The following is a 16992-nucleotide window of genomic DNA, read 5'->3' on the forward strand; positions in this document are numbered from 1 at the left end:
GGCCTAAAGTTTAATTAAATTAGCTAAATAAATGCTTTTTTACACTCTTACTGTAAATATATATCACAGTATAGTATGACAGATTGTATATGAAGGGATCCTAACTACAGGTTCCAAGTCTAATTTAATGGCTGCTTGTGAACTCTTTACAGAACACAACTGATTACAGCTAATAACCTTATATATAACGACAACAATGAGGAGCATGCAGAGCAGTCTGTGAAGTGAATTAGTGGAATCATATGGAAGAGGATTAGAAAAAAATGCACAAATATAATTCAGTTTAAAAAACAGAAGCCGTTTAATAATTATATATATATATATATATATATATATATATATATATATATATATATATATATATATATATATATATATATATATATATATATCTATATATATATATATATATAGATATATATATAGATATATATATATAGATATATATATATATAGATATATATATATACACACACACACATGTGTGTGTGTCTGTGTGTGTGTATATATATATATATACACACACACACACATGTGTGTATATATATATATATATATACACACACACGTGTGTGTGTCTGTGTGTGTGTTGGCTTTGTTACTCCTCCTTTTCAAATGAAATAAGTAAGCATTTCAGGTTTTGGTAGGGTTTTTGCCATGTGAATATGATTGCTTTCAATAATTTTGTGTTTATTTGGTTTTTAAGTACATTAAAAACCAAATAAACTTAAGTTAATTAAGACTTGATTGATTGATTGATTGATTAATTGATATAATGAAACTGACTGTGTTCGAAACTTTCGATTGCATGCACCTAAACACATAAGATGCAGAAGTATCCATACAAATCAACCAATAAACTGGATCCCCACACACTGTAAACAAATCGCTCCTCCTGGTATCATCTTTCATAAAACTGGTCCTCTCAAGTCAATCGCTTCATTTACGGTCTTTTGTATCCAAAGTGATCCGTTTGATGAATTTTGTGTCTTTTTTAATAGAGAAGATAATTAAACGTAAAATTCATTAAAGATTGTTATTTTGCTGTCATATGAAAGCGGCACAAGATGCATGGTGTAATCTGGTGAGGGCTTGCATGAAAAATGCATTTTTACTTAACCATTAGTGTAGTGGCAGTTAAGCCTTCTCCTGCATTTTCAGACTGCAGTACCAACGTGCAAGTTTTTTCCCATAATTCTTCATAAATAATTAGTATTTTCTTGTTGTTCTTCCACAACTGTTACTTTCTACCGCAAACTGGGTATAAGGCACTCACGTCCCCCAAAAAACCACTTCTACAGGTATTGCATGAATCTGATGCTTGACATTGCAATCACATTTCTGCTGCACTCACAAGCGTTCAAAGGTAAATGTCATGTCCAGCGGAGTGATGTGATGACAGGTTGGAAGTGCACCCGGCCATACAAAACAATGAGTGGCACTGTTGTCTGCCATGAACATTCTGCTGAGTCAAGCACAACCACCATAGACAACACAGCTGAGCCTCCAGGTTGGGATATAACTCAAGATGACTGAGGTTGTGTGTGAGTGTCTGCATGTGAGAGGCTGCGTATGTGTGTGTGTGGCTGCGTGTAGTGTGTTTGTTCAGCACAGGAGCTCAGCACAGGGCACTATTGAAAGTTTTGCATCAACAGGCAAACAAGATAATTAATTTCTCTCTTTCGCTCGAATGCTTTCATTTTATTTTCATTTGTTTGCCTTTCTCTCCTTCTACTCCCACATTCACAAAATAAAGTGAATCCTGTGAGAGACGACTTGTGGCTCAGTGCACACAAATTCATTTTACTATAGGATAACAAAATGTCTCTGAGAATGGTGTTGTGTTTGTGTGCGGGCCTGTGTATGCACTTAATGAGATGAATGTGTGCGCACCTCCCCTTCCCAATTACAGTGAGTGGAGAAGAGAAATAAGTGGTAGAAAGGAAAGAAAGATGTAAGGCAGGGCAGGGATAGAAGACAAGAGTGATGGGCAACGATTGGAGAGAAAGATGAAGTGAGTGAGAGATGAATTTAAAAATTAGATAAAGGAAGTCTGTTAGCCAACTATTTTCCCACGTCTTAGTCTTTTATTTGAGGAGCTCACTTCATCTGTCTTGACTAAGAATCTTTGATTATCTCTATCTCAGTTTCTCAGCAGACTTTTCTCATCTATCTCTCTACTCCAGTGACCCCCATAACTGACTCTTCTCCCTCTTTTTTACTTTCGTTTTGAATTACTTTTCTCCTCTTGATTACATTTCTTCACATCAGCATATCTTCTCATCCATCTTTGTCCATTTATTTCCTAATCCATCAATCAAAACTACATTTTTTATCGCTTTTTCAGGTTTATTGCTTTTCCCCCGCTTTTTTTATATTACAACCTGATTCCTATCTACTCAACCCCAAGTCAATCAAAACATTGATTTCATCAACCAACATAGGAAAAGTACATACAGGAAGACATTACTAAACAGCAGAAGCAATTCATTTCACAATCCAGCACTAGTCAGCATCAAAAACATGACCACAGTACTTCTGTACTACAAGTGATGGCACAAATCCACTCCAGTTGCAGAAAAGTGGGCCCATGTGAAGCAATCTAGTTTGTAAAACCTCTTATGGTGATCTACCCCAGCTGATAGAAAACAGATACAGAGGATGATTCGCTACTCAGAGAACCAATGTGGTTAAAAACTAAATGTATCAGTTGGCCAATATGCAAAAACATAAATATCTAATATCATCTAATCATTAAATAAAGTCATTATAGCTCATAAGCAGTGCCAAAGGCAGAGGAAAAGGTGGGTTTACCCCAGAACTGCCCACCAGTCTTGAAATTAAAGACACATGAACACTGTTGTTATTTCATCATAATTAATAATGAGACAACAGCAGGCACAGCAGGGTGTTGATGTGTGCACATGTGCATGTAGTAAATGCAAGCCACAAGTTTTTTATTCTGGCCACACAATTCTGCCACACTGATTCTCTCACACAAACACACACTTCTGTAGTGCGAGCCAAGTCTCTATAATGCTGGTTGGCTCTTCACAGAGGTATGCCCACCTCTACTTGGATCAAAGGACTGAGCTAAAAACCTCTGGCCAGACACACTCTCTCTCATATGCACACACACCCACCAACACACACACAGAGTATAGTACTTCCTGCCTGTTCCTGAATGAGATCAAAAAGGGTCTCTTTTGCTCTGAGCCTATAGCATAAATCACCATAAGCAAACGAGTGTCCAGGAACACACACGCGCACACACAAAGCCACCCTCATAAGCACCTGTGGCAGATCAAACGCGTCAAGCTAAGAACACACACCTGCAGCAGGGGCAAAGCCCTTACACTGAACGAGTAAATCATGCTGCTCTCATAAAAACAGCAACGTACACTCCCGCATTTGTGCTCGACCAAGCCTGACCTCAGTAATATTCCATGACTATGCAAAGATCCTATTCAAATAGCTCGTGCTGGCCCCATCACAACGAAAAGGCACATGCAAACAAATAAAGAGTCTCATCCAGGTAGGTTTAGTGCAGGAAGCCCAGGAAAGAGGGCCCTTGATCATCTTGCACTGAACAATCATTCTATATCACTCCACACCCTGTGGAGGCTACAGTTAAAGTGGCTTCGCTTAAAGAAAAAAGTGTAGAAAAGTAAGACGGGGGGAAGAAAAGACGCAGTGAGAGATAAACAGAAAGTGCAGAGAAAAAGAGACAGCCTCGGGTATGATACACTGGATGGTTGCCCGCTTGAATCCCAGTACTGACTGAAACCATCTGGATGAGGCAAAAAAAGTCACTGTCTCCACCTCACAGTGAGACTGCTGTTAAGCCTTCGACTAATCTAGTGCCGCCACTAAATGACTGGCAGTACAAGTCTAGGATTTTAAAGGCATTTCCCAGGTATTGGGAAGGAGGCTGTGTGTGTGTGTGTGTGTGTGTGTGTGTGTGTGTGTGCGCGCGCGCGTGCGTGCGTGTATGTGTGTGTGTGTGTGTGTGTCTGCTGTGTCTCTAGCCACCTGCTATTTTAGCTCCACCAGTTGTTCCTGTAAAGCGAAATCTGTTCCTAGATTGCTTTTTGTAACTCACTGGGAAACCTGAAATCTGTGATGATTCGGTGTCATTTTAAGGAAGTAAGTTTTAGTTACTTCATATTCTCATCATACATTGATGTTTCAGTCAAATATCAAAAAGGAGATTTTCTGTTTTTTGCTGTTTGTATATACATGTATGGAGAAATACAGTATGTGTATATTTAAGTTTCTATGTGGAAAACTCCTACACAGCATGCAACACTTTGGCCGCTATAGCTGCAATATTACAGACTTACACTGACTACTAACAAATTACAGTAATCTACTGTAAAGTAGCACTAAAACAAGGACGTACGCTATAGCATGTACCCTAGTCAGAAGAAAACCACTTTACATAAAATTGAACAAATGCCTATTCTTCCATATTATTAATTAACTGGTAGGAGGTTTGTAAAGTTTCTCTCGGTAGATGTAGGCTTCCAGTACTTCTACTGAACTGTTTTTCCTGTAAATGGGTCACTGTTTTGTTTATCTCGTGCACGTAGGTGATGCAACACAGTACTAAAAGGGGTTTCACACTCTTCCACATTTCAAAATGTGGAGGAAACGTGCTATAATATACTAAACAATATCCAAGAACAACAAGGAAATATAAGACTGAAAGCTAGTAAACATGGATGTAGACAATACTGGCTTCAAATACTAGGAAACTGACTTAACAAGTGCTGATTTAACACTGATCTAACAACCTCAGCAACTGCTAGTTATATATTTTTTTGTCATTCTCATTTATGACTATATATTTCTTAAAATACAAGAATCATTTTGGTCACATTTTGGTCATGACAGTTTAGTTTTGGTGGTGCTTGCTCCTAACCTGATTTTCAAGTTTCAAATAAAAGACAAACGGTGGTGGGAAGCAGTTTATGCAAAAATGAAAGAAGTCGTTTTCATATCATACTCAGTAACTAAAATAAACAAAGCTCAAATGATATTCTTCTGAACAGCACAAGAAGGATCTCTTTGCTGCTTTGCAATTTTTAATTAAATGATGAAATGATGAAACTTCTCCTTCTGAGTTCTTCTTCAGATCTACCAAGAAAGAAAAAAAAACAACAACCTGGAGAAAATAATCTGCTAACTAGCTACAGTCACACTTGAAATATGGTGGTAAATAAAATGTCACAGGGTCATACTTGGTACAGCTATGAAATATGCAGCAAACAACTTTCAGTGCTAATATACAAAATAGGTTTCACAAACATTTTTCCATGTGAAACCCATCTAATTATTGCCCTGATTAGAGGCTAATCCTTATGCGCCTGTCTGTGGTGCTTTTTAGAGGCACTCAGCTGTACATAACTTTGCAGTGATTACTGTTATCACAGGGTTCAAAGTGCGTAATACCATTAAAACCCATAAAATGGACTACATATGACGAAGCTATCACAGCGGCTTTCACTTATTAGTTCTTGTTTCATCATCGTCTGGCTGCAGCTTATTGTAAAGCACTGAAAAAGGACATAACGTTTCTCATATATGGGTTATCGAAAAAGAATAAGCTGTGAGATGCTCACACAAACAAGAATGTACTGTGTCAGTTTACTTCTTGACATTTTTAAATATATATTCCCAAAGCTTCATAATTGACAAGGTGTTTTGTGTTTTTTTATTTTTTGTCTGGTACCTTTAGCTTCCCTGCTTTTCACATCTTTCTTAATAAGATTTTGTAGAGAGAAAACACCCAAAGGTCTCAAAAGGAACAATCAGCCGAGATTACATTCCACAAAAAATACAAACAACTCAGTCAGAAAATGCTTATTCATTTATTAAAAAGAAAAAACTGAAATGTTTCAGCTCAGTGTTGAAGGCTCTACTGAGCACCAGAGCAATATAGTATTGCTCTGGTATTATTAATGACAATGTCAAAAACAGGCTGTTAATATGAACCTCGGCTTATTTAAGTACCATACTATGTTGATCGTAGTGTTTGTTCTCAAACTCCTCCTAAACAACTGGTTCAATCTTAATTAAGCCTAGGCTATAGACTACCAAAGGTAACAAAATGTTTAACATCTATTCCGTGATTCATTAAAATATTTGCTCCAAATAAAAACTATTATTTTTTTCTGCCAGTTCACAAACATATGTAGTTTTTGAACCAAATGCAAAATTTGTATATTCATATGCACGTTACACGTACATTTTAACAGTCATGAGTAGGGATGGGTACCGGTGTCCGGTGCCATCATGGCACCGGTTCTGACATAAACGGTAGTAACCAGACCGAAAAGCAGCGCACATTTCGGTGCTTTATTTCGGTGCTTTTTTTTCCTGAGCTGTGATACACTTCTAGCCAATCATTTTACGTTTCTGAGGATAGTAGGCGGGTCCAGGTACGTGCAGAGCAGAGCTACAGATTAAAAATGCCCAAGGCGAAGTGGTCAAAAGTCTGGCTGTACTTCACAGCAAAATATACAAACTCAGCAGCCTGCAACAAGTGCTTTAAGCTGATACTGTGATACTGTCAAAGGAGGTAACACCTCAAATCCGATGAAACACCTGGCGACGCATAGCGTTTTTTTAAAAGCCCAGAAATGCGCCGTATGATAGCTTGCTGCGAGACCTCACACCGAGCACATCTACTGCGGGTGTGGTGCCTGTTATCGGACCCGGAGTTAGCAATATCCCCCAAAAACCCGAAGAGGAGAGTCCTGGCCCCTAGCCCTGCCAGTGTAGCAGAAATGATGACGGATGATGATGGCAGCAGCAGCCGTTCTTCTCTGCGTGAGTAGCTTAATGTTGTTCCTGTGTAATTTACGTTGAGTAGGCTAACCACGTTATTACATTAATGCATGTAAGGTGAACTAGCAAACCTCATCATAGCTACATGCGGCTGTCTTCCTGTTTGATGGCAGATACTCCCTTCACCCTGGCCAAAAAGGCTAAAATGACCAAAGAAAAAGTGGAAAACAGTTAAACATGAGAGGTTTTGGACAAAGTTTGTGTTTTTTCCATTGATTAAGCACTGCTTCCAGCCAAGAGTGATACCATATATGCCCCATAGCTGCAGAAAAGGCTAACATTGTTATCTTTTTACAAAAAACCAGCTGAGCATGAGAGGTTTTTGGACCAATTTTGTGTTCTCCATTCTTTAAGCACCGGTTTGAGCACCGTTTGAGCACCGGCACCGTTTCAAAAGTACCGATTTGGCACCGGTATCGGATAAAACCTAAACGATACTCATCCCTAGTCATGAGTAGAGTTTAACTTTTAACACTTGGCTAGCTGTATTTCCTATCTGTTGTGCCTTTACCATTCTACACAGTTAACTGAGAGTGAAATCATAATCATCTGTAGCAGTAATTTAGTAGTATGTTATTACTACTAAATTACTGCTAGTTATTTAGGGTTATGATTTATAGGCATATCAACATTTACAAATAGTCAGCCCCATTTTAATAATTGTTAGTTAAGTGTCATTAAGTGTCATTAAGTCATTAATGTAACTACCAGCGAATGCTGTTTGCCATGAATTAGGCAGCTAATACTGCCTGTATTTAGTTACTTTCCATTATACAATAAATATATAGAGTACAAGAGGAAGACTAAAAAACATATATATTTATTATTCTTTCGTTAAATTTTTATAAACAACCATTTTTTTCATCTCACAATATACAGTGGTTCAAAGAACAACAAGATAAATTAACCATACATGTCTGACAATGAGCAAACAAGAGCTGCAGGCCCACTAGTTGGTCTAAAATTACCTCTTACTTGCATCTGACCATCAAGTAGAACTATATAGACGGAGCTGTTTTTTTGTTCACCTCGTGAATATCAATGCAAAGTCTGCTGTTCACTCTATGTCGATTCCTTTTTCTGGTACCAACTCCTGCAAACACCTGTTTCTTTAGCAGCTTAACAGTGATGAACTGTAACGAGATCCTTCACAAAGTAAAAGTACCACCTTCAGAATACTAAAACAAAAGTTCAGCATTAAGTAGAATAGAAAAACAGACCTGTCAGCATTATGGCTGTACCTAACAACTCAATTACTCTGGTGCTTATTTGTTAATTTACTGACTTCAGTAACTGTTTACCATAAATAAATAAATCACACCTTATACATTATGATTTTGTCAAAGAATATTGCAGAATATTGCGAAATCAGACTCAAGACCATATGCCACAGTTTGTGAGGTCTTACCAAGCTGCTATGCAAGCACTGTCACTCCTCACCACTGACAATAACTCTCCTTGACAGCAACTGCTAATAGCCATTTTGGTTTCCCAATAGCCAGAGGTCGCATTATATTAGTGTGTAACTGGCAATAATGTGCACAGCAACCACTAGAAAGTCTTGCTTTGACTCTTTGTGGCTTGATCTCAATTAGATCCTTACCAAATTTGAACAATGCATTATTAATTAATTACCTTTGGACACAGCTATAGCCCTAAGGCAAACCGCTCAAAACCTGAATTTAGAGGTCACTGTCCTATTTAATTCCAATAACAAGTGTTTAACATTAAAGCCAAATGTCAGACGCTCCACTATACAACATAAAAAATCATTTTCAGGTTCAGACCAGGAGAAGAATTTCCCTCCTGACAGTGAGCTGATTTGGTTCCTCTATGCAGCAGCTGTTCAGCAAACCTGCCTGTCCCTCACTATGCTCTCTGTTGGGTGGATGTCACATATTAAAGTTGTGACTACCCAGGCATAATATTGGATTTTAACATATTTATATGGGCTGCAGAAAGACAAAATAACTATATATGAAATATTTCCTATGCATGTTTTCAACATAGCCTGTTAAAAAAAGAGTATTTGTGATTAATAGTACAACTTACCTGTTCCATGTTGAATTTATTCAGATTTATGAACAGATTTATCAAATTATCAGTATTGCTGGTAATTTCTTTTTCACTGAAGAAAAACAACAGGAATCATAGACAGATGTGATGAGCTACCCGCACCGAGCATCTTTAAACAATAAAGCTGCAATTAACAATCATCCTCCTTACTGATCATTAACTAACAGTTTCAATATTTTGGTTATATAATACCAACTAACTGAGAAAAAATGTTCATCAGAGTTACAGCCATATCATTTAACACAGGGAGGTCACACCAATGTCTTGTGGTATGGTGTCAAACAGTCTGGAGTTGACCTTGAAGTATATGTAAAGGTAAATATTAAAATACTTAGATCTAGCAAGTTTCATTAGGTTTCATTAGGTTGGGCAAGTCCAAAGCTCAGGCTCCAAAAACTAAGTGCACAGTCCTTGAAGGCTATTGATGTAGCACTTTTCCCCTGATTAAAGAAACACTGCTGATTGTCTGACCAACGAGACTTTGGTCAAATGAGAGTGTATCGACCAAACAATCGTCCAATGTGCCAGTCAGCCCTGACGTACAGCCCTTAAACTTACACAATTCACTGTATGTGAATAGGAAATCTCCACAGGGGGACACACACTACATGTATGAGTTGACACTTAATAAATTAGCAGTTAAGATAACAAGCAGCACTTGAGAGTGCATGCATGAACAAGAACTTCTCTGTCTTGTTGTCGGCCAATCAATCTCTGTGTCTTTTGCTTCGTTACGATTACCACCAACTGTGCATGTTTTGCAGTCATTATGCTTCATTTCGATAAATTGCTTGAGAAATAGAAAAAAAATACTAGATAAGGTTTCCGTGCGATGTCCTCCAACTCCTCGAACACATACACAGAGTGGATCAATAGCAGCCTCCTCCCCCATCTTACATAATAAACACCAAGGCCTAAACAGCAAAACAGCTTCCATTCCACCTGTGCGGCCTGCAGCAATAGATTATTTTATCCTCGTGGAGAGAGAGAGACAGAAGGAAGAGAGAATCCAACACCAAAAAGAAGACGAACGATACTGGAAGAACAAACACCAAAAAAACGAAAAGCAAAAAGAAGCAAAACAGACAGGACGCCAGAGAGAGAGAGACAGAGAGTGAGAAAAACCACATTCTACCCCGCTTGGTTCACATTTCAAAGCTCTGAAGGATGTTTTTGAGGTAAAACTCCAGCAAAATGCATCTTTTCACAAAGACAAAATACCATTCTGACTGGGCAGAAGCACAAACTGAGCAGAAAGAGAAAAACGCACAACGCCTCTGGCAATTATATCTGCGCCTTATCCTATATGTTGACTGTTTTATACCTTTAACTCTCCACATTCATAGTAGAACTGTAGTAGAGTAGGGATCATGGCATGACTGAGCTCTTTACAACAACCTCATTGACTCACCAAAAAAGAGCCATATTAGCGCTCATGTGGGTTTATGTGTGTGCGCTTTTGAACAAAAAAGCTAGAAAAGATGTACTTTACTTTTATACACACACACACACACACACACACACACACACAGACTAACACACAGGTGATTATCTTCCTTTAGGGAACTTTTGTTGTTTCTTTTAAACTGCCACCTCTTCGGCTTTGAGAAAGAAACACTTAGGCGTGATAGAGGGTTAGCATCAGTCTAACACACATACACACACACAAAAACAATGTGCACGGGCAGCAACACATACTGTATGTACTCTGTAGTCCTGTCAAGACCAGAATCTCTTTCACATACCAAGCATGCACACAGAAACAGTTAGATACACACACAAACTCTCTTGCAGTCCAACACACACACACACACACATACAGCGAACAAAGTGTCAGGTGGCAGTGGAAACGTGGTGATTTGTTCCTCCTGACAGACAGGAAATAAGGGAGTCGACCAGGGACCTCACTTCCTCTAACACCTGACTAACCTGACATCTATCAGACAACCCCCCATACACACATGTATTCACACTGTCCAATGTTTGGTCTACTCTAAAACACACACACACACACACACAGATTCACCATCCCCCCAGAATTCAAATGTGGCATTAAATACTTGTGAGCAGAGAAAGAACATGTGCATAACAAGCATTACATGTACATTTTAAATTGTATCAAAATCCCCAGGTTGCAAGCTAAAGTAATGAAAGGTGCAATAACACCTCTGGTAACAAACAGCCTCTAATACAAATTGCTTCTACTGTTCTTAAAATATTGCTTTTTTTTTCTTAGCTCCAAGCAAAGGTTGCCACAGAAATGTGAGACCATCAGTGGAAGATGATGAAAATTGGAAAATAACGGCATAATATTGGTGATGCTGTCACTAGAGTAAAAAAATAATAAAATAAATTAAAAAACATGAATAGCGAGTGCAGCACTGACAATGATCATCATTTAGATGAGCCTTCTAATCTACCCTCTCCTCATTACTCCAAGGTTAAGCAAATTTCCACGTCCGCTTTTGCTGTTTGACACTGATGAGAGGGAAGGACTTTAGTGTGTACTTGAGGATGGAAGTTTGTGCATCAAACTGCATGCTAATCTATTTGATTTGGGTTTTGACATCATGCTCTGAACCTTCCCAGCCCACAGCCCACCATATAATGTCCTATCTCTGACCTCAATTCACTTAAGCATGCCCAGTGGACCAATCAGCACCAAGTACCGGCTTAGCAGAGCCAATGGCATGTGTCATATCAAACCTAATCACACACTGATAGATCCACTAAGTGGGTCAGCTTTGTGGTGAAAGTCTTTTCCCGGCATAGGACGAAGGAAGCAGCTTCAAAGTTCATGGTTAGAAGGAAAACTTTTGCGTTCCACTTTATTTTTTATACTTGAGAGAAGAGCAGTGGTTTAACAGCTGGCATGCTGGAGTCAGATTTAAGCCTGGAAAGGCTGTATTTTTCACACTATATTGAACCAACAATGCTTTTATAGGTCCAGTTTAATTATATATCTGTTTTTTGATATATGATACATACATTTTTTCTACTCTGGGATATACTTAAAATAGTTATCTCAGGCACACAGCTCTGGTTGCAAGCACAGCAGCTGCTTTTCAAGCCTTTTATTTACAGGAGGCAGCCAATGAGGGAGGGTGGCCGTAAAGGGAAGCGAGCTAAAACAGCTTGTTTTGGACAGATGATGAGCGGCTGAGGCGTTTCACCAAGATAAATAAGGATTATTTTGAACTGTGATTCATAAAACACTACACCCACTAGTATGGAGCTGCTAGCATAACAGCTCTGCGTTCAATTTAGGCTTCTTAAAGACCACTGGCATTGTATACATCAGACCTTCCCAAAGTGTGGGGCCCGCCCCCTAAGGGGGGCGCAGAGCCATGGTTGGGGGGGGGCGCGGTATGAAAAGGAAAAAAACAAAACGCTTGGACACTGCTAGCACGGGGCGCCCACAAAAACGCAAAACAGGAGATGAAGCATAGCTGAACATGTTTCCAATCCAACTTCATTCTAAGCCAAAGACTATAAAATATGGTGAAGCATATCGTCCCTTTGGTTTCACGTGCACAAGTGCCGAGGTAGGTCTCCCCTGCAAAATTGATTTTCCCTTCGTTGGGAGCACGCGCTGGGCTCTTCAAATCACGGACAAACAGTATCCCACAGTTGTTTATGTTTTTAAACCCATTTTGCACAGAGAGGAATTTTTTTTTAAAAATGTATTGATAGCAATGTTGAATTTTATTACACAGGAAAAAAAAACAACTACACGTAAAATAATCACACCGTGACGCCTCTGCCTTTGTAAATGGATGGACAGTAAATGTAAAACCTGAGGATAGTCAGATTAACAGTAACAGTATTTTGTCTCTATCTGCCATTCTGCAATTCCTCTCATGTAAACAATAACGTGGCGCACAGCATGACGTGAAAAAAGGCACATACCTTTGACGTTGCGTGACGAACTCTGTATTCCTCGTCCACATGTAAACGCAAAAAAGGAGTTTTAAAAAATCTCAGTTTTGGTGATTCCAAACGCTGTTTACGTGTGGACAAAACAGTTGCTTTTCCAAAAATACCCGTGTAGATTCGGAGGTAGCGTAAAAGAGTTAGTAGTTTATTTTATCATTATGTCTTTTATTGCAGATTACTTGTATTTGCTTAATTGTTTACTAAATGTTTGAGGTGTGAAATAAACCGCAATGGAGCAAAATATGGGGGTGTGTGGTTGGAGGATGTGTTAGTGCGTGTGTGTGCAAGCGCAGGGGGGTTTGGGGGGGCAGGAACATTTTTCATGTAAAACAAAGGAGGCCCAGCAAAAAAAGTTTGGGAACCACTGGTATACATTAACGTGTCTTGTACACGTGAACTCCTGCACATTTTCAAACTTTATTCGGCAGTGGTCATGAGTGGTTTGGGTTTGGTATAGAACCTAAAAAAAAAGGCTGCTTTTAGAAAAACCAAGAAATCGTTTTTCATCACTGAACAGCTATATTAAAGATAGTAAAGCCTTCTGGACTCCCTCTGTTATTGATGTAGAATATGATTAACATTTGGAAACACTGCGCATGTGACCTATCCTTGACTTCACCAGAATATACGTAAAGTCTACAATGAGGCTCTGTCTGGATCCATGCTGGAAATGTGAATCAGTCAAACAGCTGTGGAGCAGAACCCACTCCGTGACAGGGAGGCAGAGGTTGGAGGGTGAGGGGGGGGATGAGTTATGAATAAAGAAGGGAGGGTGGAGAGGTGAGCAGATGAGAGATGGAGGTGGGGGTGGGTTGATGGGGGGACAGTAAAATGCTGCCGTCACTTAAACTCTAAAATGAAAGATCGATGAGCTTATTTAAATGTGCTCCCAGAGACGCGAGTTGGCTCATATAAACCCCCTCGCATTTATGAGGACGGGTGTGGGCATCGATTGGCGGAGAGAAGAGAGAGAGTGAAAAGGGGAGAGGGGCAGGGGTGGAGGGAGTGGGTTGTAAGGAGGGGGGGAGGGGATGGGGGAGATCAGGAGGATCAACCTTGGCTCATGAATTTCATCCTTTTCCTCCTAAAATAAAACGTCCTGATAAATGCTGGGGATAAAGGGGTCGGAACCTGGAAAATCTACAGTCTTCGATTGGCCGCCTGGCACAGCTTATCAAATCAATAAACCCGCACCACCACCACCCTACCCCTTCACCACAACCAGCCTCATCACCAATCTGTTTCACTAATTTCCAATTCACCCCCTTCCACCCCTTAAACCCAGACAGCTGAAAGGGACTGCTGGGCTTGATGGTGGGAAAATTGGGGGGTGTGGTAACTTGGGTGCTGGTGGTGAGACCTTGACATTAATAGGAGGACAGAAGGAGCTGACTCTGCAGCCGCTGGCAGGAGGGAGGGAGGGAGGGAGGGAGAGACCAAGGGAGGGAGGAAGATGGGAGAGTGTGACAACTGGGGAAAGAAGGGAGAGGAGAGCAACTTTTGACATGCACAGAGGTGTTGTCATACCGTCATCATTGATTGAACTGCAGGCAAGGCTTTGTGAGTGACAAGCACGGTGCGCCGCATTCTTCCTCCAAGCCAGCACCGTTTTCTTTTCACCCCTTTTCCTCACCACTCCCTTCTCTCCTTCCTCTACTCCTTCTTACACCACCTCCTTGCCCTCTCAGCCACACTCTTGACTTTCTCACCCTCCCCGCTCCCCTTCTTCACACTCATGCGGGCACTTTTCTTGCACTTAAACCGCTTGCACATATCCTCCATACGTTCACAAATAGCACACCCCCACACTTCTCTTTCACATACACACACACGCAGACATTCCTAAGACCCCCACCTCTCCTCCTCCTCCTCATTACCCCAAACTCTCAGCCTTACGTTCTGCCCACCACACCATCTGTGATCAAGAGAAAAACTGCATGTCAACACCAGCCTGACCTTTTCCATGCTTTTGTTTCCCCACTCTCACATCCTCCTATGAGGTACATTAAAAAAAAAAATCACATTCATAGCACAACCACTGCAGTTTCTTTCCACTGTGGCGACAAAAGAAAACAACAATAACATATAAATACTTAGAACAAGGCAACCAACCATTTCCACCTTTGGTAAGGGATCAATATCTCATCATATCTGTCTCCTTTCCTGTTGCCATATTCAACAATTACTCCACTCAGCACGCAGCTACAAGTCTCATACTAATCCGGACACCTGCCTAAGCAACAGGGTCAACGCCAAAATGGGATACGGCTTAAATGAACACACTGTGTGAGGCTGCATGTTTGTGTGTGTGTGTGTGTGTATCTACATGTTTGTGCATTTGTGTGTTTCTGTGCCAAATCAAGAGCTGTAGTTAAGCAGGTCACTGCATAAAAGGGGGATTATCAGTGCCTGGAAACTGTAACACTAAGACACCCCCCCATTCACACACACACACACATCCTCAATAACTTAATCCTGCGATTTATAGTATGAATAGAAACAATAATAATAATAACAATAATAATAATTAATACACGCACTGCACAAAATACCTAGCCTTTTCTGTCTCTGAACACAAGAATATAATTACCCCCATAAAACCACCCTCTCTTTTCCTCTCCTGCAGATATGGATTAGAACTCCACCAAGTGATAAACTTAATATGTTAAATCACTGTTTTTGCAGTTTAGGGTCTTTATGTCTTCTTGCTCCTGTTCAGCATGATTGCAGTGACAAAGGGGTCTGACAAAGGGGTGTTTATTAAGACAATAGATTTTCTGCTTACATCAACTATGAAAAAAACTAAAGAACCCGCATTAAAAATCTAATGAGAAACATTCTTATTTGCTCTGCATCATCTGTCATTTGAGAGTTCAGCTCATACCTTGGCCGTGCAACATGTGGCAGTTGCTGCCGAGAAGGAGCAGGAGAAATAGAGGCAGACACCGGCTCACTCTCCGGGTCGTCACGGTTCCCATCACCATCTTCTCCCGGCTCCTTGCAGCGGGTCCCTCCACACGCTCCGGAGATCCCGGACAGCTAATTCCCGGCTTCATCCTGCGGGAAAAGGCTCCGCTTCTCTCGCTTTGCTTCTGCAACTCTCAGTCTCTCTCTGCCCTGCGCACGAATGAGAAGAACTGCGAATGGGTGGCGGAGGTGCTGGTGGCGGGGGCAGGCTTCAGTTCTGCCCTTCCCGGGGTAAAGCTGTCACTGCTGACAAACTCCCAACTCTCACTCCGCAACTAGGCAGGCTGTGGGGGTAAGGAGGCTCGGTTAACAGGCAGACTGACTTTCCCTCACTTGTCCGGGGCTTCACGATGTACCGGAGCCGTGATCTCTTAACTGCAGCGGCTGCGGAGTCCGTGTCTTTCCACGACCTGTGATAGTCTACCTCATTTCCATCTGGATTGATCCGACCATCGAGTTAATACATTAGAGTGTGTGTGTGTGTGTGTGTGTGTGTGTGTGTGTGTGTGTGTGTGTGTGTGTGTGTGTGTGTGTGTGTGTGTGTGTTTAGACTTATCGGCTTATTCTCTGCTATCGACTTCAAATCCGCGCTTGTTTTGATGTCTTCACCGGGGATTTGTCCCGCGGGTCATTTAGCCGTTTACACGGCGGTCGCATTAACAGAGAAGCGATAAAACACCTAAGTTATCCATCCGTAGTCTGCCCGTATGGCTGCATGCTCTAAAAATCAATCCAGTAATTGATTCGGTGAATTCCCTTGGATTTAGTCAGCAAACAAAGTGTGGAAAGGGCACCCGAGTCTCTTTCTAAGAGACTCTGTTATCTGAGCAAAACTTAAGATAACAGATATCCAATTTGACACGTTAAACTCGAATGTCCGTGGGTCGAAACTGTGTCCACTCTTCTCCCTCGCACACAAGGACACTCTTTGCCCGCGCGCATACGCCACACAGTCCGGCTAACTTGTGTGGTAATGCGCCGCGGCTCGGATTACTCGGAAAAATGAGACAACAGGTTCACAAAAATAATGGGATTTCAAGTTTCTCGGCAACAACCGAGACTTTTCTCCACCTTAGTACGGGTGCACTGCCGTGGAGGCGCTGCTGCGAGACACCAAAGTGGCAGGTTTTAAGTGAAAGACCAGCCGCTCAGAGCCAGACG

General features: G+C 40.8%; 1 protein-coding gene across 2 annotated transcripts in view; it reads right to left on the bottom strand.

Moving 5' to 3' along the window:
* The window catches only part of LOC146630288 (protein sidekick-1-like), a 292332-nt gene extending 276412 nt beyond the window's left edge, over positions 1-15920 (bottom strand). For both annotated transcript variants that reach the window (XM_085355729.1, XM_085355728.1), the window contains exon 1: positions 15749-15920. In XM_085355729.1, the coding sequence (XP_085211855.1) occupies positions 15749-15920 (172 nt within the window). The remainder of the gene's footprint in view (positions 1-15748) is intronic.
* Between the last annotated feature and the right edge of the window lie 1072 nt (positions 15921-16992).

Source organism: Diplotaxodon limnothrissa, linkage group LG6 (assembly GCF_057381915.1).
Source record: "Diplotaxodon limnothrissa isolate DT_005_m linkage group LG6, D_limnothrissa_male_GT1.1, whole genome shotgun sequence".
Lineage (NCBI taxonomy): Eukaryota > Metazoa > Chordata > Actinopteri > Cichliformes > Cichlidae > Diplotaxodon > Diplotaxodon limnothrissa.